The sequence below is a fragment of the Sminthopsis crassicaudata genome, chromosome 2 (assembly GCF_048593235.1).
Source record: "Sminthopsis crassicaudata isolate SCR6 chromosome 2, ASM4859323v1, whole genome shotgun sequence".
NCBI classification, from domain to species: domain Eukaryota; kingdom Metazoa; phylum Chordata; class Mammalia; order Dasyuromorphia; family Dasyuridae; genus Sminthopsis; species Sminthopsis crassicaudata.
Window position 1 is genome coordinate 605,921,116 of NC_133618.1, and position 24,998 is coordinate 605,946,113.

Below are 24,998 nucleotides of genomic sequence, written 5' to 3' on the forward strand. Positions count from 1 at the left end.
TGATAAATGTTTTAGTTCAGGTTTGGTTGCAAGTCCTGAAAATCTGTAAGTTCATTGAATTTTTCTTTTTTTTATTCAATAATATGGATACTTTTTCTGGATATGATATTTTTGGCTGCAAATCTAGTTCTCTTGATTGCCAGTATATAAGATTCTAGGACCTGTGGCTAAGTCCTGTATAATTCTAATTGTAGCTGAATTTTTTTTCTTATTTCTTGCAAAATTTTTTCTTTGATCTTGAGGTTTCAAAATTTGGCAATAATGTTCCTTATGTGTTTTCCCACAAAAGATTGACAAATTTTTTCTATTTCTACTTTCCCCTCATGTTCTGTCACTCCAGGATAATTTTCTTAGATTATTTCTTGCATTGTTATGTCAGAGTTCTTTTTTAGTCACAGTTTTCAAGTTGTCCACTTTATCTTATAGTTTCTCTTCTTGATCTGTTCTCCAGATGTTGTTTTTCTTATATTTCACATTCTGATCTATTTTTTCATTCTTTATATTCTGTTTTGTAATTTCTTGAACTCATAACTTCACTGGCTTCCCCTTGCTCAATTCTAATTTTCAAAGACTTATTTTTGTCATTAAGATTCTGTTTGTCCTTTTCTAGTTAATTTTTTCCCCCGTAATCTTTTTGGGTGGTTGTTTTAATTTTTCTAAAATGTCTCTCATTTTATTTTTAAATTCTTTTTTTGAGTTCTTTTATAAATTCTCTCTGGGTAGGGAGCTATTTGGGGTAGAAGATTTCCTCCTCAATGTCCTCCTCAGAAGATGATCCCTGTTCTTCCCCAGCCCTGTCTTAAGTTTCTCTGGTTGGGTTCTTTGCCAATACATTTTTTTTTCCTAATGAGAAGGATTAGTGGTAGCACTTCTATTGGGTGTAGGATAGTGCTTCTGCCTTCACTGCAGCTCTGCTCCTGACTCTACACTTCTTTACCATGGGCCTACTGGAATACTTCCTCTCTTAGGCAAAGATGTAGTATATGTAGCAAAGCACTGACTTAATAGCTCATGTTGATGTTTTAGAAAAGATGTGAGCTAATTGGTAAAAAGTAAGTGAATTTGTAACTAATTGAATGACTATTGGAAATTAATATGGAAAACGGCTTTTCCTGATAGACCAATCAAACAAATCTTTCAAAAAAGAAATTAAGACTGTTGTGGCAAGACTTTTTCCTAATCTACCAATCTAGTATACCATTCAAAAACAAAGTAAGATTATTTTGACATGACATACATTGAGAGCACTAGAAAGAAAAACCACAAAGTTCTACAAATACAAATACAAAAAACCTTAGCCTCAAGGAATTTATGTTCCAGTGTGAAAAAAACCAATGCATAAATGGACTTGAAAAGAAAAGCAGAATATAGAAAGTACTCACATAAGCCCAGTCTACACAAGTGTAAAGACTCAGGAGCAGAGTCTGGAATGAGAGCAGAATCACCATGATTAGAGATGCTAACACTCTGACCTGAAATTTCAGACCTAAAGGTCAGAGCATTCCTAATCAGCCAAGTTTCTCTCAGTCTTTCCAAACTCAGACAATGGACTCCACATGTAGCTCAGGCCAGGAGGGGAAAGTTCCTGTGGTTCTGGTTGAGGCTCCAGCCAAACCCAACTTGCCTTAGGGGTCCCCACTTGATGTTTCTCTTAGCCTGGAGGTGTTTGCATTTCACTTTAATTTAAAATTTTAAAGGAAAGTACTGTGGGGAGAGGCAGTGAAAGTTTTCACTTTTAAAAAACAATGATCATACAGCCTGATATAGTGCTGGACATAAAGTTACTAAACCTACATTCAGATTTTAACTCTTACCTTTGGCTATGATATTATTGATAAATCATTTAACATCTCTGAACTCCTCAGGTGTCCTCATTTGTAAAATGGGGATAATATTTAAAATCACAGGATGTTTCTGAAGAATTTCACATACCATAAAGCTTCTTTATAAATGTAAGGTAGATAAAATAATAATTGTTATTATTATTCCTTTTTATATAATTTATCTTTGTCTCCAACTAGATCATAAACTTCTTGAGAGCAAAAATTATACTTTTTTTTTCATATTTATAACACCCAATGCCTAACATAGGGCCTTTATTAGATGTTACATGGAATTAATAAAATGCTACTTCTCATTTTCTTTGAACTTAGTCTAAAAATGGAACAATGCAAATGCAGACAAGATGTTGTAAATGCATATTAAATGTTTGAATTGAAATAGTTCACAACAGCAGCATAAATTGTTTCATTATGTTGTTTATCATAATTTTTTAACTCTATACTCATATTGGTTACATTTATTAAACTTTTTTTCAACATAATGATTCTTGAGTGTTACTGTCCTTACTAATATTTTAACATTGATTTTATTTTATTTGAATTTCTAGAAGTTGCTGGGTATGTTTTGCTACTGATGAAGATGATAGAACAGCTGAGTGGGTGAGACCATGCAGGTGCAGAGGATCTACAAAATGGGTTCATCAAGCTTGTCTGCAGCGCTGGGTAGATGAAAAACAAAGAGGAAATAGTACAGCACGAGTAGCATGTCCTCAGTGCAATGCAGAATACTTAATAGTATTTCCAAAGTTGGGTAAGTTGAAAGTCTCTCAAATTTGAACATAATATATTTAAATCTTATCATTTGCATGGACTTCCTGGGAGCCATTTTAATTAAGAGTCTGTTTTGGTTTAATCTGTTTTCTTATAATCACTTTATATGTACAGTGTTCTTACTTGAGAATCATTAACATTTTCTGTGCCTGTAATTCATAGCATAATATGAACATATATATTCTCAAATACATTATAAACTTTTGTTGAGAATAGAAAAAGGAATTTACTACCTATTTGACCATATTTTACCATAATTAAGAAAAAGAACTAAAATACACTAAGACTTAACTAATTCTGTTTTTATCTAATGATATATGTTTGGAGGAAGAGAGCAATTACCCCTTTTCTTTTTTCACATTCATTTTAATATTTTGCTGCTTATTTTTACATACTCTTGGTTCTATTAATTGGTTCACATTTGAAGGATTGAGATTATTAAAGCTAAAGTTGAATTTTTACGTTTTTTAGAAAAATTTATACTCAAAACTCAACCACTAGATTCTCATTTTGCAATTTTCTTTCTTTGAAACTATTTCTTTCCTAGGAATTAGAATCGTAAGAGATGACTAAAAAACCTTCATGAAACAGGGTTGGGTATATTGTTATAAGGTTATTGATCCAAAAGAATTAGAAAAATCTGGGCTCTGGGAAAGCCAAAACAAAAGAAGTTTTAGGGGGGAAATTGTTATTTTAGCTGTTACATGCTTCTCATTCTCTTTGAACTTATTCTAAAATAAGACAATGCAATTAATGCAGGCAGATGTGATAAAAAATATTTTTCAAGTATAAAAATATATTCCAAATGAGCCACATGCACAATGCTTCCATATTTGGCTATTTTTATTTCTTTTTTAGTATAATATAGAGAAAAATATAGAGAAGTAGGAAAAAAGTAATTCCTAGAAGAGGGAAGAGGATGTGAAGAAAAAGCCAAAAATAATCTTCTTTAGATGCTTGCAACAGGTAGAAAAAGAAGTATATTACTATATTCCACATGATTCTGGCCTTATTCAGTTCTGCTGTCTTATTTATTCCTGGGGGATTAGTGGGCATTTTTAATTACTGAGTACATATGAAGAGTTTAGATTCAAAAAATGTAGAGGACATCTTCAGAAGCCTTCATTCTTGTTCCTTTGAGTACTGCCTTTCTTCTTTTAGTTCCAGTGAATTGTATATCTTTCTTTAGCCAATTTAAAGATAAATGTTTCAGGTAATGAATAGCAAATACAGTGAGTTCTTTGTGGATCTTCTATAAGGCAAGTTATATACCTTGGTGTGTAATTCCAGACCCTATCATAACATTAATTAACTCTGCCAAAAGAGTTTAGAGCAGTTTCTCAAACTGGAAAATTGTAATCCCTCAGGAATCACAAAGGCTGATTTCTATAAATTACTCACTCTTTAAGCATAAACAGGATGTCAATGTACCTTCTTTTGCCTAGCTTTCCTACTTGGCAAATTGTATGCACTTGCTTTCTGTTCTCTTCTATCTTCCTTTCAAGTGGTCTTTTCTGCCTCTTAAGAGTCTTCTAATTGCTTTTGTCTTTCCTCTTTTTTTGCCCTCCTCCTTCCCTTCTCAATTACATGTAATTATATTAGATTGAATCCCCTTCCTTTTGGTATATTGCCCCAGAAAACTAGCTGATCTTAACTTTTGCTGGAAGTGGATTATTTAGTGATTTAAGGTTTGAGAACTAAATGTAATGTAAAATCATTGTGCAATTTGAGAGATGAGGAATTCAACTGCCCTTTTTAAGTCTGCACCTTTACTTTCTTAAATTATCTATGAGATGCAGTGAGCATTTTTCCAGGCTTCAGATCTTAATATGTGAAATAAATATAAAGCCTGTGATTAAATTGACAAAAACCCTTATGTACCCATAAACTTTCAGATATTCTTTTTGGGCTTAATAAATTAATCAATTGTGCTTTTGGGTTGATAATTGTCTTTTCAGGGGGATAATGAAAAAGCTGTAACTGATGGCTTTCTTTTTTAAGGGGCAACATTGTTCACATCAAAATGGTCTTTGATAGTGTGATAAACTATCCTTCTCTTTCCCCATCACCCTCTTGATACTTTTTCTTTTATTGTCTTGATACATCAAATAGTACCTGAAGAGGTCAACAAAAAAGATAAGCCATTGGATATTATTTATAATTAGCCGTTTGGCATTAACCATGACACAGGCACCAAGTATATACAGAATTGTGTTTAATTATACATACATAGATTTACAATTAATTTTCGGATTATAATTTTGTTTAATAATACATTATTCTAACCATATATTGATTCTCCCTGCCATTTATGCATACTTTTTCTTTTCTCATATAATCAGATTCATTTATCTAAATTTGCTATATTCTAAGTACATAGCAAAGAAAAGCCTGATGGACAAAGCCAAGAAAGGGATACTTGGGGATGGTGAAGATTACTTAAAACTTCCTAAGTCAACAATTAAGGAACATAAGGCTACCTGATAAACTCTCATTTATATTTGTTAACCAACAGGAAGATTTTTATTTATTTATTTATATGTATCTGTGTGTGTGTGTGTGTGTGTGTGTGTGTGTGTGTGTGTGTGTATGTATTTAAATTTTTAAAAAAAATTTTCCCCTGAGACAATTGGGGTTAAGTGACTTGTCTAGGATCAAATAGCTAGGAAGAGAGGAAGATTATATTTTTAAATGAGAAGTTTTAAATCAACCACAATATTTTCCTTTGTTTTAAATTTCTGAGGGTATCCTGCTTTTTTTATTGTTATTGAGTATGAATTCAAAGCTATTATTTGTATCCCACACACAAGTGATTAGCATAATTTATTATTATATGAGAGAAAGATCTTTTTCAAAAACAAGTATATTGTGTATATCAAAATGTATGAATGCATTTTGCTTTATTTACATTAAATCTAAGTCTCTAGTCTCTACCTTAATTCACCCTTAAGTTCCTAAGTAAAGACTTTCCATTATGTTGTACCTGAGAACTGACCTTTCAGTGTAGGAAAATACAAACATTTTTATTAAATTTTATTGACAGTTCAGTATTTTTAGCTATTAATAGAAAAGACAACATCCATTTTTCCTAGTGTAATTGTGAAGACCTCTTGTCAACAACTAACTATGATTAGCCATTACATTGGTGATCCACTGCATTGATAATCTATTACCATGACATTATGGGAGTTTTCCATGGATCTAAGCCTACAGTAGGCCTACATAAACATATTCCCATCTCTTGTGATGCCTTGTCTGAGTTGTAGATTGTCTGTGTCGATGATATTGTTACATCAAATTTTGGGAGAATTTGCATCTTATTTCTCTAGTTCAATTTCAAATCTATCTTAGTCATTACATTTATTTTTATATTTTTACCAAAATTTATAAGAATGGGAATCAAGGCTTTCGTAATAACCAAAAATTTCAATCCAGAGGCATTTATTAAATATTTAACTGTATTAAAAGCCGAGATAGGGGAAGGACATAAAGTTTAGACGATATACCACTGTACTTATCATCGTGTACACTCTACTGAGGGAGAGAAGTAGAATAAAATACATTTTCAAATAACTAATGCATAATTGGGTTAAAAAACATAAAATAGTTCTGTTTAAGGTCTAGAGGAGGATATTGCTCATTGAAAAGTTCAAAGAGGCTACATGGAGAAAGAACCATTTGAATAGTTCAGAATTCAGTCTGTAGAAAGAAAGGAAGAGGATACCCTACTCGTGTGGAACAATGGAAGATGTGAGAGGAGACAGAAGGAAGTAGTAGTAAGAGATGAGATTGGAAAAGTTGATTGGTGCCGGGTTTAGCCAGGAATGAGGATTTTGTGGAATAGTGGTAGGAGAGATTTCCAGGTATAGATGATCTGGAAGCAATTGAAATGTGGATTTGGAATTCATGAGTGAAGTCAGACCTGGAAAGGACTGATTTGAGTCAACTTTGTAGAGAAGGTGGTTGAAACTGCAGGAAGGTACTGAGAGATGTTAAGGTATGCAATCTATGCCAAAAAAGTCCCCATTCATTTTTTTGTGGCAGATATTTAAACTTAATAATTTAGTGCTCTATGATTTTGTTCCTTTAAATACCTTATTATAATGTTTACAGTTATAAAAAGAAAAGAATTATGGATAATTACTGAGTTACTTTTGTATTCAGACCCAGGAAGCAGATCCTGGAAGCTGAATGGGGAAGGAAGCAGAATTTGGACAGCTAGTTTGAAAATAGAAACTAAAGGGAAACTAAGAGAATAATTTTTACAATAGCAATTATGCCAATTTTGAGAACTTTGACAAACTGGTAAAGAATGAAATTTATACAGTAACAACAATACTACAAAGAAAAATAACTTTGAAAGCAGTAAATACTTTAATCAATGTAATGACCATCCATAATTCCAGAAGATCATTGATGAAATATGTTACTTCCTTACAGAGAAATCATGTATTCAGGATATTTGTTTTGCTTGATTATTATTTATACTAAGGAATTTGGGGGGGTGTTATTTTATTCAGTTATGGGTTTATTTTGTTTAGTTTAAGAAAATAGAGTAATTGCAGCAGATGCATTGGAAAGGGTGCTGGAGTGAAATCAGTTCAAATTCTGGAATTGTCACCGATGTGTACTTGGGCAAATTACTGAGCCTCCTTAGGCCTCAGTTTCTTCATTTGTGAAATGAAAAGGTTTTACTAATTGACTTCTGAGGTCTTTTGTTTCTTAATTCTATGATGCTCTTATGGTTCTGCACATATAGAAGTCAGAGATCAAATAGTAGGATTAAAGAAGTAGACCACATGGGTAATACAAAGGAAAAGTGGTATTTGGGCACCATCTAAATTATATGGCTATTTAGGAAACACTGCTAAGAAAACTATTTACAACTAAAAATAAGAAGGTTAACTTACCTCATGGAAGAAATACCTGTTTTATAAATGATAAGAATTATATAAATAGTAATTATCATTATCATCATAAGTATTATGTTTTTATCATTTGCTCTCATGGTTCCTTGATATAATGTTACAAACTTTAAGGAATTGTCTGGCAAGAATGATAACATTTTGACAATTAGAACAGATTAATTGGGATAAATTAGGGAGCATTGTAGTACCTATGTTTGAAAGAAGAAGGAAAATGGCAGTAGAGAGAATAACATTTCTGAGTCTGAGAACCAAGAAGGAAAAGCACCTGCAAAGTCAGTTTTGGAGATCTGGAATAACTTTTAGTGGCCCAGGTCAGAAATTAATTTTTTTTCCCTAGGAGTCTGCTTATACCTCAGGGGAACAGAGAGGTGGTTGAAGAGTAGTATGATCGGAAAACCCAATGTTCATAAAGAACAGTAATTAATTAGCATGAAGAGGAATTTTTCAAACCTTGAAGTTTTTTTCTATCTTGAACAGTAGGATCTACCACAATGGTCTGATTCAGACATCTGTGACACTTTTTTTTAAATGATTTTTCCCCCCTAAATCCAGCTTTCCTTTAACACTTTATGTAAATAAAAGCCTGTAAGGTCCCTATTGTTGGGGAAGAATGTAATACAGGACAGTCATCACAATTGGGCCAGAATCTGGTAAGAAATCTGTGACTAAGTTAAAAGAAAAGGGGTTAGCATTTCTTCTACTTTCCAATGCCCAGAGTTAACAAACAGAGAGAATCAGTTGTTGGTTGGGAGCTCAAATCAAATGGCTAGAGATAGAAGAGGGAGAAAATAGGAGTATATAGTGAGTCTCAGTTACCCCTTCACTTGCCCCAGGCTTTATCATGTGTTACTCATGAGGAACATTGAAAACATGGAAATGAAAACCATGGATATTTGCCTAGTTCTCAGACATGAATATGACTGAGCTGTGTCCTTACTTACATGAATGTATCTGAGCTGTCTCCTTACTTGAACAACTAATTCAATCCATTAGTAAACATTTATTAAGTACCTACTATGTACCAGGCACTGTATCAAGCACTAAGGATATAAAAGGAGACAAAAGTTGTTGCCTTCAAGGAGCTCACAAGAGAAGCAAAAAGCAAACAAATATGTACAAGGTAAGTAGGAAGTAATTGGAATGAAGAGAAATTGGAAAAGACTTCCTATAGAAGATTGTGATTTTAGCTGGTACTTGAAGATAAATAAGAGAAGGAACTGAGAGCTTTCCAAGCTTGGGAAGTCAGAGAAAATGCCCAGAGCTAAGAGATGGAGCATCTTGTAAATCACAAAAAATCAAGGTATAGAAAACCAGCTACATTTGGATAAACATTGATCAAGAATAGTACAGTACTAGAAACGCTAGCCTCGGCAATAAGAGCCGAGAAAGAGATTCAAGGAATTAGAGTAGGAAATGAGGAAATCAAACTATCACTTTTTGTAGACGACATGATGGTATATTTAGAGAACCCCAAAGACTGTGCTAAAAAGCTATTAGAAATAATTCAAAATTTCAGCAAAGTGGCAGGATACAAAATAAATCCACATAAATCCTCAGCATTTATATATATATATTACTAACAAAATGCAACAGCAAGAGATACAAAGAGAAATTCCATTCCAAACAAATGTTGAGAGTATAAAGTATTTGGGAATCCATCTACCAAAGAAAAGTCAGGAATTATATGAGAAAAATTACAAAACACTTGCCACAAAAATAAAGTCAGATTTAAATAATTGGAAAGACATTCAGTGCTCTTGGATAGGCTGAGCGAATATCATAAAGATGACAATACTCCCCAAACTAATCTATTTATTTAGTGCTATACCAATCAGATTCCCAAGAAACTATTTCAATGACCTAGAAAAAATAACAACAAAATTCATATGGAAGAATAAAAGGTCGAGAATTGCAAGGGAACTAATGAAAAAAAAACTCAGAGGAAGGTGGTCTAAGTGTACCTGATCTAAAGCTATATTATATAGCAGCAGTCACCAAAACCATTTGGTATTGGCTAAGAAATAGACCGGTAGATCAGTGGAACAGATTAGATACAAAGGACAAAAAAGGGTACATCTATAGCAATCTAATCTTTGACAAACCCAAAGATACCAACATTAGGGATAAAAATTCATTATTTGGAAAAAACTGTTGGGAAAACTGGAAATTAATATGGCAGAAATTAGATATGGATCCACACTTAACACCATATACCAAGATAAGATCAAAATGGGTCCATGATTTAGGCATAAAGAGTGAGATAATAAATAGATTAGAGGAACAAAGGATAGTCTACCTCTCAGACTTGTGGAGGAGGAAGGAATTTATGACCAGAGGAGAACTAGAGATCATTATTGATCACAAAATAGAAGATTTTGATTACATCAAACTAAAAAGTTTCTGTACAAACAATACTAATGCAAACAAGATTAGAAGGGAAGTAACAAATTGGGAAAATATTTTTAAAAACAAAGGTTCTGACAAAGGTCTCATTTCCAAAATATATAGAGAACTGACCATAATTTATAAGAAACCGAACCATTCTCCAATTGATAAATGGTCAAAGGATATGAACAGACAATGAAACTATATCCACTCACATGAAAGAGTGTTCCAAATCACTACTGATCAGGGAAATGCAAATTAAGACAACTCTGAAATACCACTACACACCTGTCAGATTGGCTAAGATGACAGGAACAAATAATGATGAATGTTGGAGGGGATGTGGGAAAACTGGGACACTAATACATTGCTGGTGGAGTTGTGAAAGAATCCAGCCATTCTGGAGAGCAATTTGGAACTATGCCCCAAAAGTTATCAAACTGTGCATACCCTTTGACCCAGCAGTACTACTATTGGGCTTATATCCCAAAGAAATACTAAAGAGCTGAAAGAGACCTATATGTGCCAAAATGTTTGTGGCAGCTCTTTTTGTGGTAGCTAGAAACTGGAAGATGAATGGATGTCCATCAGTTGGAGAATGGTTGGGTAAATTATGGTATATGAAGGTTATGGAATATTATTGCTCTGTAAGAAATGACCAGCAGGAGGAATACAGAGAGGCCTGGAGAGACTTACATCAACTGATGCTGAGTGAAATGAGCAGAACCAGAAGATCACTGTACACTGCAACAACAATACTGTATGAGGATGTATTCTGATGGAAGTGGTAATCTTCAACATAAAGAAGAGCCAACTCACTTCCAGTTGATCAATGATAGATAGAGGTAGCTACACCCAAGAGAAGAAACACTGGGAAGTGAATGTAAATTGTTAGCACTAATATCTGTCTGCCCAGATTACATGTACTTTCGGAATCTAATGCTTATTGTGCAACAAGAAAATGGTATTTACACACATGTATTGTATCTAGGTTATAGTGTAACACATGTAAAATGTATGGGATTGCCTGTCATCGGGGGGAGGGAGTGCAGGGAGGGGGGGGGAATAATTTGGAAAAATGAATACAAGGGATAATATTATTAAAAAATATATAATAAAAAAAAGAATAGTACAGTAGTTACTGAGATAGGATAATGTTTATGAAGTTCTTTGAAATCTTTGCAGAAAAGTAGAGATGTTCTTGAGTATGGTTCAAGGTTTAGGATAAAAAAGATACTTAGATGAACCTCGTTCTAGAAGCAGTTATGTAATTGTGATTAATTTCATTTCACCATTGTCCCTCTTTGTAGCCAGGAAGGAAGCAGTTGTTGGAAATGGGGTCTGAACCTAAAAGGAAGAGAATTAAATTCAATTGAACAAGACTAAATTTGTTAACAGAATCCCTTTGGTTTTATTTCTTATGACATACTGAAGTCATTCTATTATAGATATTTTTTAAAAACGCACTACCACTGCAGATATATTCGCCCTTTTTAACTAGTCTCACCCCATTTATTAATATTATAGGAATTATGCTTTTTTGCAGACTTAGAGCTACGTAGGGTGAAGGCTAAATATTCTGTAAATTTGAGCACATACTGTCCACACTCTATGCATCCATATGAGCACATTATAAATATTGAATTCCTTTGCCTTTTTGCTTTTAAAATAAATCACTATTTTTCAGTATTGGTTATTTTCTATGAATCAATATGGCTAAAATCAAGAGAAAATGAAAAATTCAATGTGTATGTCTGTATTCTTTCCCAACTTTTTTTGCTTATTTATCCTAATATTGGGCCGTATGTTTATCAGTGGAGTAGAAAAAGAGGAGAAAATGCATTAAAGCAGTTGTACTGTATCATAGTAATACTATTGGTTCCCAGAACTAGCATGGACTTTCATATTCATTGAGCTATTTTCTTGAATAGGAGAAGCAGCATGGGACAGAGGAAAGATAGTGAATTAGGAGTGAGAAGCCCTGGAGCTGTCTTGGTTCTGCCACTTACTATAAAATGCCATAAAATTGCCATAAAATATTATATAAACTAGTTAGCTTGTCTACTTCATAGAATTGTTGTGAGGAAAATGCTTTGTAAGTTACAATGCACTACTACATTGAGCTAAGCTATGAGGGCTTCAGAGGCTTCTGTTTGTTAGGTTCCATTTTTCAAAAACATGACTATTAACCTGTAACCATCTGCAACAACTAGTAAAAGATCTGTGCATTATATAAGTCCTTACATACAAAGACCCTTTGGGACAAATACCAGTATCTTCCCCCAACCAAAATACACAAAGAACCGTTGCTTTGACACTGTTGGTTGTGAATTTAAACAATTTCATAGTTTGAAAGTGAAAGGAGGAAAAATGTAGTAGTGGGTATACTTGTGCCAAATTCGCAATAAGGATTGGTCTGTATATGTCTCTTTCATCCAAAAAAGATTATTTCTCACATTGTTTACATCTTTTTTTACATTACTTTATTGCTTATCCTGAAATTTTAATGGTTATTCATTTGGGCTTCTCTTTAATGTCAATTCAGATTCAGTCAGAATACTTTCCTCTTAATATGTAATTGAGATCAGTTTTCCTAAAGAAATGAGTTTTAATTTTGAGGTAAGAATAATAGGTAATTTTAGATCATTAAGCACTTAGGCTGGGGGGGAAAGAAGGCCTGAGTGGAGGTGCCATAGCAGGACGTTCACCTAGCAAAGTGACACTGGGAGCTTAGGACTTAAAAGAGAACACACTAGATGAAAAAATGCTAAAAATAAGCTTCACCAATTTCAGAATTTTTTCTTAGCCTCTTCACTAGGAAATTAAGAGAACATTCTTTTCTTCCTCTTCCCTCCTCTACCTAATGAACCTAATTTTCAGAATTCAAATCTGGCTAGTACATCATCCTGATTAAATAGGTTTTTATGGGTTAGCCTAGGGTCCTAACTACATTTATGCAATTAGTTTATTGGGAAATAATGGAGTTCTGACCTCTAGATATCCAGCTATAAAATAATAACATCATAGACTTTTTCTCCTTGTGTTGCTAATGATTGTTATATACCAATGTTTTTTTGTCTTTTCATGACCTTTTTCCTGCAATAGTTAATTTCTGATCTTTAAATTCTAGGTTTATGAAGATTGCAGTTAATGTTCAGTTTTAACCTGATTTTATCTTTATGAAAAATCTTGGACAAAGAAGAAAAAAGGGGGGCATCATTTATATCAGCATGGCACATTATCTTTAGTTACTTCTAAACTCATTTCACCAATAGAATTTCTAATGTTATTAGTAGAGTTTGAGTTGATTAGTAGAATAATAACATTACTTTACTTCTTAACCTTAATAACTTCAATATTATTACTTCTCAATGCATAGACATGACAATCAACTGACCTAAAGCCTTTTTCCTTAGGATTTCATTACTCATCATCACCCTCACTTAAAGTTGAAAACTTCATGTCCCATATCATTGAGGAAATCAAGGCATCAGCCTATCTTTATTATCTTCACAGTACCTCTGAGTAGAACAGAAATTAGCTCCATTTTTGTAATAGCGAAGTTAGCTCAGGTTAAAAAAGCATGTCCAAGATTACATAGATGTTAATTGGCAGAAACAGTACCATAATCTAGGTCTTTTGATTCATAGTCTTCTGAGGAACTTCTCACGTGTCCAAAATCTTCTTGTCTAGTGACTGGTTTTTCATTCTTAATTAGCCTTATCCTTTCAACTTAAACATGCTGGTTTGCCTTTTGTTTAAAAAAGAAAAAGATGATACTTACATTTTTTGAAATGGTTAATACTTTTCAAACATCACTCAATTTTCTTCATAACTTTAATAGCAAAATACTGGTTTTATACTATATTTTATTTACTACATACTGTTTATATTTTTTTATTATATAATGTATAACATTCATTATGTATAACTACATATTATATTTATTATATGCTATATTTTATACTACAATTAACCTTCTATACTCTGGTTTCCACTTTTAGTTTCACTGGATAAAATCATAGTAACCTATGGAATGCCAAGATCAAGAGACTTTTCTCAGACTTCTTCCCTGTCCTCTGTTACAGTTTACACTATTGATTGTTGTTTGCTCCTGAAACATTCTTTCTTGTAGCAACTTTTGCACTATGCTATCATAAGACTGCTTTTTGATATTCTGTTTGATATTCTATTCCCATATCCTTGATTATTCTAATTATTCTGTCTAATGTCCATAATTTCTCTCTAAGTGCATTCTTCATCTCAGTTTCAACTAAAGGCAAACAATTTTAGACCGCCATCTCTTGTATTGTCTTGACATTTCAGTCTCTTGTTTCCAGCTTTCCATAGAACGTTTCTGCGTGGATCCTCAAAATCTACATTTGTATCCTTAAACTCAGTATATTTAAAACTTCCCAGACTCAGTTTCTCCATTACTATAGGAAATCACCATTCTCATTTGGAATTAACCCTTTTTCTTCATCTTCTCTTAGTAGACAATGTCATAGAACTGCCAATTATATTTCTATGTCACATCCAATTATTTTCATTTCTGTAACCACCGACCTTCATTCACTAGGCAGGCCTTTATTGCCTCCTGTAAGATTCCTACAATAGCCTAGTAAGAGAACATGAGAGTGCTCTCATTATTGTGGTGGCTTAAGGGCCATTTTGTTCATTTAAAGATAAGCACTCCATCAGTCTTACTTGAAAATAACAACTGATTTCCCTTAATAACCTACTATGCATGCATCCATGATTTTATCTAAGCATTTTTCAAAGCTGTTTGTCTTCAGCAAGTCATCTCTAGACAAAGATGAAAAAGACTTATTTTTGGCATTCTCTAACCCCCTAGTATATAGTTCTCTCCTTACAAAGTATAATTTTAACACATCTTTTCCTTCTTAGTTCCTCCTGGTTAACTCCTGAGGAAGCCTCTTAATGGCTTAACTCCCTTTTCTTTCAAACCTGTCTCCTTCCTTTTAGAAGATCAAAAGGTACTCTTAGCTATTCTTCAAGTCTAACCCCTGGGTTTTTAAAGCATTTCTCCAAACTCTCTTGATATACCTCAAACTATTCTTTTATCTATTGGTTTCTCAATCCCAGAATATCTTGTATTAACCTCTCCTTAATCCTTAATGATATAATGAAAGGCACACTAAACTGGGAATCAAGATCATTGAGTTTTCATTTTGGAGCTAAGAACCCTAGAGATCATCTAATCCCGGAGTCAGTTGCTGTGTGGGGTGTGGGGAGGAGGGTGTGTGGGGTGTGTGTGTGTGTGTGTGTGTGTGACTGGTTTTTACTTTTTTTCAACAAAGTTTTATTATATGTATTTTTTAAATTATAAGACCTGTTTTAAAAAGTAATCTTGACTCCTTGGGAGACCTTTTGTCCAAACCTACCCCATTTTATATCTACTTTTCTAGTCCAGACTTGCTATTTGACTTTGGGCCATTGATTTTAACTTTTCTGGATCTCCTACCTTCTTGGGTAAAATGAGATTAGATTGGATAGTCTCTAATTCTCTATACTTCTGAGATTGTGAAATACCTTGCAAGATGACAAATTATCACTTTCTCTAAACCACTTCAGCCTTCCTCCAAAATAAGCAATTATGTACCATGTAAAGTGAAATTAAAGCTAGAACCACAGGAGAAAGAAGACAGAACTCCAACAGGCATCATTTATCACTTCTCTTCCCATCTTCTGTGATTAGTAGCATCAAAAGCACATGTTTTTACAAGGTCCATCTTGGTTCTGCAATATTTCACTCTACATCCTTTCTCCACCCTAAGAAAAACAGTAGATGCTGATTTATCCCAACCAATTATGAAAAGAAAGCTGAAGGAAGATTGGTGCAGGGTGCAAAGAATGGCAACTAAACATTAAGAAGAAGGGTATAGAAACCCAGCGAAATGCCTGTCCTATTTCTTCCATAGGGTACTCCAGATAGGGATTCAGGCTGACAAAAGTCTTTATACCCAATGAAAGAAAGCAAGGAAGCCTAGCAGCTTAACCTTCCAGCATGCTCCTATCAGTAAAGGGTAAAAGATTAAAAGTGAGTGATGGGAATAAAAACATTTTTTAAAAGCACAGACACCAAATATTTCAAGAGAAAAAATTTAATAAAAGCTCAATGAAAAAACATAACTCATTAGAGAATCTTTAGAAAGAAGCATAAACAAATTTTCAAAGAGAATATAAAGCTCTTTTAAATATTATAATACAGAGGAAAGGAAGTCAGTGTCTGACCTCCCAAAGACCATAAAATAATAAGAAGAAAATGTGAATGGTTCAAAAGTGACAACATCTATACCTATATTAAGAGGTAATAGGCAGTGTTAGGCCAGAACTTGGAGCTCTTACTGCAAAATTAATCTCAAATGTAGGAAAAAATAAATCCACAATTTAAGAATCTCTCTAAAGAAGTGAAAGAGATGAACACATTTGGAACATTTTAATATTCACATTAAGGAAAATTTTGCAAAATTTTTTTAAAAGGCAACAATATTTTTAAAAACATTTGAATTTTATACAAGTCAATGCTATTAATGTTGAAGAAGGAATGTATAAGAATTATAAGTCTTCCAAAATAACAATAATAATATAGCAGTTAAAATTTATGTAGCATTTTAAGATTTGTGAGCACTTTACATGTTATCATATTTGATTTTTATCATCCCCATTTTACAGATGAGGAAACAGACTTAAGGCTTGCCCCAAGATTACACAGCTATCAAGTGTCTAAAGAAAGATTTGAACTTAGGTGTCTCATTCCAATTTCAGCACTTATGCAGTATGTTATCTAGATGCTTAGACAAAAGAATGTCATGATTAAAAAAACAAAACCTGAATACTACAATGCAGGCAGGCAATAACATCAGAAAAGTGCTCAGAATTTCTGAATACAGACTATAATATATCAATCAAGGGAATCTGGAGATTGTCTAAAAAGGAGTATAGAGGAATTCTATGCTTCTGTCTCCAAGATAAATGGCAATTAAATTTTAAGATTCTAGAAACAAAAAAAATTTGTAAGTGACTAGATCTTCAAACTTATAAGGGAAAAGAAATTTGAATAATACAAACATAGTCATAAGATATCCTGGAAGGGAATGGAATAATATATTTCAAAAATCAAAAAAGCACCCAGAATGATATACTGTGTTAATCTGAGCCTAATCATCAATGGGAAAAATTGGAATAATTCAACAACAACAACAATAAAAATTTCTGCCCTAATCAAAAATAGACCCAAGTAAATTATTTAATAAATATACAAAACAATAGAAAGAAAAGATTGGTGAATAAATGAACCCAGTAGAGTAGGAAAGAATGAGTAATGAAATCAATTAAGTCATATTTAAAGGCTTAGCTTTGGATTGTGTTTGATTTTTAGTTAGTCCAGAAGCATTTAAGTATTTATAATATGCCAGGCATTGTGCTAAGCACTGAGAATGCAAATATAAGCAAAAAGAAAGTCCTGACTTCAAAGAGTTTATTATATTCTAAAGAGGAAAAGAACACAAAAGGAAGCTAAAGGGGTAGAAGCATGATGAAGAAGTCTGGAGGGATCAGTGCAGCCTTATAAGAAAGCAGATGGCAGCCTAGGTGCTCTGCTTAAATGAAAGTTCTGGCTGGAAACCGCTCCCTTCATCCCCAAAGAAAGAACAAAAAGGGGGGCAGCTAGGTGACTCAGTAGATAGAGCACCAACCCTGAAGTCTGGAGGACCTGAATTCAAATCTGCTCTCAGAAACTTAATACTAACTAGCTGTGTGACCCTGGGCAAGTTGCCTAACCACCCCTCACCCCCACCCCCACCCCCATTGCCTCAGCAAAAAAAAAAAGAAAGAAAGAAAGATGAAAAAAAAAAAGGATTCAAGTGATTTCAAAAAGACATAAAGGGTTAAAGATATAAGCAGAACTTAAAGAACAGAAATGAAAGTTGTGGAACAGAGCTGGGCTACAATTGCTTTAATTCTTCTAGAGGTGAATTAATGTTTCTTGGGAATGCATTGCAGAGAAGTGCCAGATGTATAGGTGAAGAATGAAAGAAAGTGATTTCTCTCACCCGCCTGCAGAAAAGAATGGGAAATGTAGAAAAGGGGAGAGAAAAGTACAGTCTGGGAGGCTGGGGACATGGAAGGGAGAGGACAGGGCACATTGGATACTCTCTTGGAGGTACTGTATATTTTTGCTATGGGACCTTTTGGGTGATCCATGGTGAGTTATTAAGTAACAAGAGTGATGAATAGAAATATATTCAGAAGAGCAATAAAATGTAAAAATATTATATAAAAGCTCACAACATGGAACAACAATTGCAGGTTCCGAAGTTATGCTGTTTATTATATATATATATTATTATATATATATATTAACAAGGGGAAAGATAAGTTCCCTAGTAGAGCTCACAATTAACCAAGAGGAAGAAATCATTAAAAGGAAGACGCTATGAAATGGGAGAGAGAATATTTCATGGTAGCTTAGTTCTGAAAAGGAATGAGCAAAGAAAAGGGTGCTATTTATTTACATGAATACAAGCAGTTACTACACAGTCATAAATGAATGAAAGATTTTAATTTCAGGGTACACAACTTTAAAGTCTCAAGTAAGCAGGAGCCAGATCTATGAAGAGGAGGAACCCAGAAAGAGTTTGGTAGTTCTGAGGGAAAGATCAAGGAGGAGCCAGGTAAATTTCATCTGGTTGATCAGACCCTGAAACCTGTCTAAAGATATCCCAATCAAGATCATTAAAGATGCTAATAATAAGACTGCCTAGGAAATTAAATTCCCAGATTAGGCATTTTGTTGTTTTAGCAAATTCTGACTAGGGGGAGAATAAGCTAGTTTTAAGAATTCACATCTTTTATTCTGGAAAGTTGAGGCTTTGGGAAACACTTTCAGAGAGTCTTGCTGTGGGCAAAATTTTGACTTGGGAGAAGAAATGTGTGAGAAAACGAGAGCAGCTAGGAAAAGGAATGTCTGAGATTGTGATGTCTCTTAGAAATGACATGGCATGGCTTTTGGGAAGGAAATCATTATATTGAGAGTAGAGGATTAGTTGTGGGACATCAATTCTGTTATGCAGCATTGCTTCTGTCCTTTGTTTATTCCATGAATTGGATACTTCTAAGAGTGATACATAGTGGGAGAAAAAAGGTTTGAACACAGGCTTTCAGGACTCATAAAGTCCATTGTTCTATCTACTGTACCACTTTTCTACCTCACTATGATCATCTATCTTTTACTTGAAGATCCAGGGAGACTTCTAAGGAATTTTATTAATTATAAATTTCTAAATGGTTTCTTCTATGTTAAATTCCTAAAGGGCAGCAAGATCATTTTTTGTTCCTTTATACAAAGTAAAAATAATAATATAGCTAGCATTTATGTAGCATTTAAAATTTGCAAAGCACTTTACAAATATCATTTTATTTTATTCTCACAACAGCCCTGTAAGGTAGATGTTGTTATCCCCATTTTACAGATGGGTAAACTGAGGCAGATTGTGACCAGCCTCAAGTACTAAATGTTTAATTGATGTTAGTTTCTTTTATTTCATTTCTTTGTATTAAGCAGATTTACTTGCTTTAAAATATTATTTTCATTTATTAAACAGGCATATGAGGCATCATACAGAAACATACATCAGCATTATACATACAGTTATGTGATAAATGCATTAAAGAATTGCAAAAGTACTGTCTGAGGTCTAAGAGAAAAGGTCTTTATTGTCCCAGAAGAGGATCGGAGGAGGTTTCATGGAGGTTACAGCGATTTTCAAGCATTAAATCACAGAGAAGTATCCCAACAAAAAGAGAAAAATCCTCCCAAGCCATTACATAAAAGCATGAGGGTCCATGGTGCATTGGAAGGAAGGAAGAAGATATTTTGATTCAAGTATGTTATATTTAGAAGAGAATAATAGGAAATGAAGCTCTAAAGGCAGGGTGGCATCAATACACGTCCTGAAATGCCAGAAGTTGGATTTTAACAATTGAGCACTACTAAAGATTTTCCTAGCTACAGTCATGATTAAGTCTTTGCATGAGAAAAAAATATGCTGGCAATAGTATAAAAGGGAATATGTGGATGAACCTATTAAGTTGGACATCATGAAAGTAGTTCAGGCACAGAATAATGGAGATGAATGTGAAAAATGTGCATTGATATCTACAGCAGGACTTGATTACCAATTGGATACCTTGGGTACCAGAGAAGAAGGGGAGAGAGAGTGAAAGATGCTTTCCCATTTCTTTAATTATTTACAAAACAACTCGATACTTATCATACTGACAGATTACTTTTAAAAGTCTGACATCTATCCTCTGCCTCTCCTTTATTTACCCAATCTAATTAATTTTTCATTGTTCCTAAATACACCCTTCCTCCATAACTTACTTACTCCATACATTTTTTTACCCTTGCTTTGCCAATATCTTTATCTGTGCCATCTGGAATTCACTCTACTGGTTTTCAACACATTCCATAGCAAGTTAAGACTTCTTCCAGCATGTCTTCCTTACTTATGGATCATACTATGCAATCGTACTTTGCTTAATTATTGCTTTAGAACTATGTCCTAGTTTTGTTTGTTTGTCTTTTCTCTCCAAATTAGATTGTAGGCTCCTCAAGGGCAGAGACCAGTGTTTTCTGCTTCATTTGTATTTCCCATCCATTATACCTAGTATAATGCCATGCAAGTAATAGGCGCTTAATAAGTGCTTGAGTTAAGTTGGTGGTATAGCATATGCATTTTGGGAATTTTGATTGGACACAGCTTTTTCCCTTATCAGTTTCATAAAGGGATATTATGATCTACCCTGTAGTCACTGAGAATGTAGCTGCTTGGGACAAGTGGAGTTGGTGACATTGTGCTTTGTCCTGGAGCCTTTATTATTGTTCATTAGCTTAGTTATTAATTACCTTTAACTTTGCTGTCTCAACAAACAGCAGATTTTTCATTACTTTTGAGGACTGTAGGATCTCCTTTATAAGATTATTACCATGAAACAGTTTTCTGTACTTTGGTTGAGAATTTAGCCCCTCTTGCCATGTTTATTATCTAATGACTTAATTCCCAGTTGATAAGAAAAATATCTTATATTTTGGCCATGAATACAGAGGGGAAAATTTGTCCCTATTCTTGTAGAAAGAAGGAAGAGTCAATGGCGCAAGCATTATGTTTAAAGTTGAAACTAATATTAGTTGTTATACCTCAGTTTCAAAAAATCTAGTGCTTGCTACAGTGAAAAATTATAGGAGAAAGAGGTGAAACTATTATTATACTTGGGAATAAATCTCATGATGAGATTCTCCCATAACATCAGTTGTTAAACTAATTGGTTTTGGAAATATTTTATTTTTTAGACAAAATCCAAATTTATTTGCTTAGGATTTTATTGCTGTTGCCTATTTGAAAATCCATTTTAATAGTCAAAATACTTACCACAAACCACTATTGCACTTTGGCATTGTGCTAACATTCAGAGCCCCCTAGAGAATACACATATGTCCCAAGAAAATGCCAAGTGCTGAAGGAGCTGTGTCCTGGAGGGGCCCCCAACTAGTCATGCCAAATTATAATCATCAGAAAGCATTTATTAAGCACCTATCTGTACATGGTTCTGTCCTAGGCACTGTACAAAGCAAGTTAAACAGACATGACCCCTGCCCTCTGGGAGCTTACAATCTAAGATGATGCTGACATGGACAGCCATAAAGGATATTCAGACAACTGAGCAAACATTGAACAAGAACATAAAGTACTAACATTATGTACAAGCCAAGGGGTAAGTGCATTATGGTGGGGGTAGTGTATAAAGGGACAATCATGGTATTTGCTTGTTCAGACAGGTTGGAACTGGAGCCCACCTCATTAAGTTAGGGTTTCGTTTAAAAAAAAACAAAATAGAATTTAAGATGGACTTGATGGTAAAAGGGCTCAGCAAGCTAAAAGGAGAATATACCCATCTGAGATGGTAAACTAAAAAGAAAGGAAGCAGAAAAACTTTAACTCTGAGCAATTCTGAGGTCATTAAAGGACTAGGAATGTGAGCATTAACTCATCCAGAGACTTTGGAACTGGACTACAACTCATGATCCATTCTTTACAGATGTTGATATTCAGAGGAAAACTAGAGATTGTGAGACATTAGTCTGCTGGAGGACTTTGACATATATCTAGTTAGTCATTGGTTTCCTAGCAAGAACTTGGAAGAACTACTAACTGCATTGGGGAACCTGATTAATTTTGTTGTACATTATTATTTTGTTCAGATACTTATTTTTAGAGGTGGGGGGACAAACCTCTTGAGAAATTTCCTAGTGCATTCCACTTATTTTTACAACCAAGGAAATTGAAACTATTCACGTTAATGCAGAGCCTAGAATAGAATCCATATCACCTATCTTCTAGTCCAGCATTCTTTCCTTTGTAATATATTGCTGTTCTTAATGATACATCCTCACTTAAAAGAAGGACGTGAGTATTTAGGTAATACAAAAGGATGTATTTATTATTATAAGTAATGCAAAAAGAAGGATTTCCCAGCAGATGAGACTGTAAATTTGAAACAGAACTTTACCCTTTGTACTTCTGAACTCTACTATGTGATACTGTAGACAACTGTGAATAGACCTCATTTGGAATTATGTTGACAATAAATTTAAAACTGCCACTACACATATTGCACTCCGTACCAGACAAAACTGTTTATCAAATAGATTACATCAAATGATTTCTCTCTTAAGAAAATGAAAGTTGAGATTTATACAAAATATAAATTGGATAATTGTGATTAATATGCTTTGTTAAAAGATAGCTTCTTTAGTTAATTTTAAGTTGTTAAATTTACAAACATTTTATTTCCACATAAATTCTTCATGAATGTTATACAAGATGGTAAAGCAAGATGTTCCTCTAAAAATAAATGTAAAAACTACTTTGGGTACTAAATGATTCAGTAATAAAATTCAAAAACACTGAAAGCTTTCTATATATTTATATTTTTGGATGGAACCTGATTTTATTTCACTGATTGGGGAATCAAACTAGTGAGGAATTTTCCATAATAATTGAAAGCAGCACCTTCTCTGCAGTTTATATTTGCAAAAAAAAAAAAAAAAAAAAAAAAATTGTTTGGGTCACTGAGAGGCTAAGTGACTTTCTTGCTCATAATCACACAGTCAGTATGTGTCAGCAGAACTTGGAATTCATCTCTTCCTCTCCCCCATGCTATTTCTTTATCCACTACCTCATGTATCTAAGTTGAAAGTGAATGTATTTGTTCCTCTTATCTATTAGGTTGTAAAATTGGGACTTAACAGTGTCCAATATCTAGTATAGTACTCTTAAGCAGAAAAAGTACTAGTAGAATATTGCTGATTAATTCAGAATACAACAAACAGTCCATACAATTTTATTGCTATGTTACCAAGTGTTAGACCTTCCTTTTATTTTTTTTGGAGACCATATTTATACTCTTGTCCGTCTGACTCCAGGCTCAGCTCTTTATCCTCTAGGCCATATCACTACCTCCTTTGTGAAATTAGCTTATTTTTTTTTTATTATTCATTTTTCCAAATTATCCCCTCCCTCCCCCACGATGGCAGGTAATCCCATACATTTTACATGTGTTACAATATAACCTAGATACAATATATGTGTATAAATACCATTTTCTTGTTGCACATTAATTATTAGAAGGTATAAGTAACCTGAGTAGATAGACAGTAGTGCTAACAATTTACATTCGCTTCCCAGTGTTCCTTCTCTGGGTATAGTTATTTCTGTCCATCATTGATCAACTGGAAGTGAGTTGGATCTTCTTTATGTTGAAGATTTCCACTTCCATCAGAATTCATCCTCATACAGTATTGTTGGAAGTGTATAGTGATCTTCTGGTTCTGCTCATTTCACTCAGCAACAGTTGATTTAAGTCTCTCCAAGCCTCTCTGTATTCCTCCTGCTGGTCATTTCTTACAGAGCAATAATATTCCATAACCTTCATATACCATAATTTACCCAACCATTCTCCAACTGATGGACATCCATTCATCTTCCAGTTTCTAGCCACAACAAAAAGAGCTGCCACAAACATTTTGGCACATACAGGTCCCTTTCCGCTCTTTAGTATTTCTTTGGGATATAATCCCAATAACAGCAATGCTGAGTCAAAGGGTATGCACAGTTTGACAACTTTTGGGGCATAGTTCCAAATTGCTCTCCAGAATGGCTGGATTCTTTCACAACTCCACCAACAATGTATCAGTGTCCCAGTTTTCCCACATCCCCTCCAACATTCATCATTATTTGTTCCTGTCATCTTAGCCAGAAATTAGCTTATTCTTACACTAATTAGTTTAAGTACAGATGTGTCACTGGTTGGGTAGTGATGGTTGTAAGGGTATAAAGTGTATAAAATAAACTTAGACACATACTCTGAAAAAAAGGATTCACTGGGAACATAGCAACATTGATTCTCTCCTGATCTAACATATTTCTGTTACATTGCCTGTGACATGAGAAATATAGGTAAGGGAATTTATAAAGTGCTTTAAGGTTCATAGAGTGTTTGGTATATTTTCTCATTTCATTCTCATAACCCTATGATATAGGCACCACAGATCATTATCTGCATTTTACAGATGAGGAACTGAGGTTTGAAGTGCTTTGCTCAAAGTACTGTATCTAGTAAACGTCAAGGCAATGGAAAATGAAAAAGGCAAGATTTGAACCCAGGCAAGAAGTCATTCCAAATGAATAGAAAAATACCTGATGAGGAATTGGTGTGTGTTTTTCTTTCTTTTTTTTTTTTTTTCAGTGTGCCTCTTGCTTGTGCCAACAGGTATTTGAGCTCTATTTGTTCTAGTAAATAAGCCTTCTGAATCATTCTATAGAAAAGCTGCTTTAGTAATCTCATGTTTATTTGTGCTACAGGAAAAAATAGCTACTTGGACTATCCAGAACAGTGGATTATAATCAGAATCCTTGTTTAGCAATGGTGAAACTTGGGACTCAAAAGATTATTCCTGAGGAGATAATTAGCTTTAAATAAATCTGAG

General features: G+C 33.8%; 1 protein-coding gene across 2 annotated transcripts in view; it reads left to right on the forward strand.

Annotated features, from left to right (window-relative positions):
* The window catches only part of MARCHF5 (membrane associated ring-CH-type finger 5), a 58,707-nt gene that overhangs the window by 16,854 nt on the left and 16,855 nt on the right, over positions 1-24,998 (forward strand). For both annotated transcript variants that reach the window (XM_074295866.1, XM_074295865.1), the window contains exon 2: positions 2,390-2,592. In XM_074295866.1, coding sequence (XP_074151967.1) covers positions 2,390-2,592 — 203 coding nt within the window. The remainder of the gene's footprint in view (positions 1-2,389; positions 2,593-24,998) is intronic.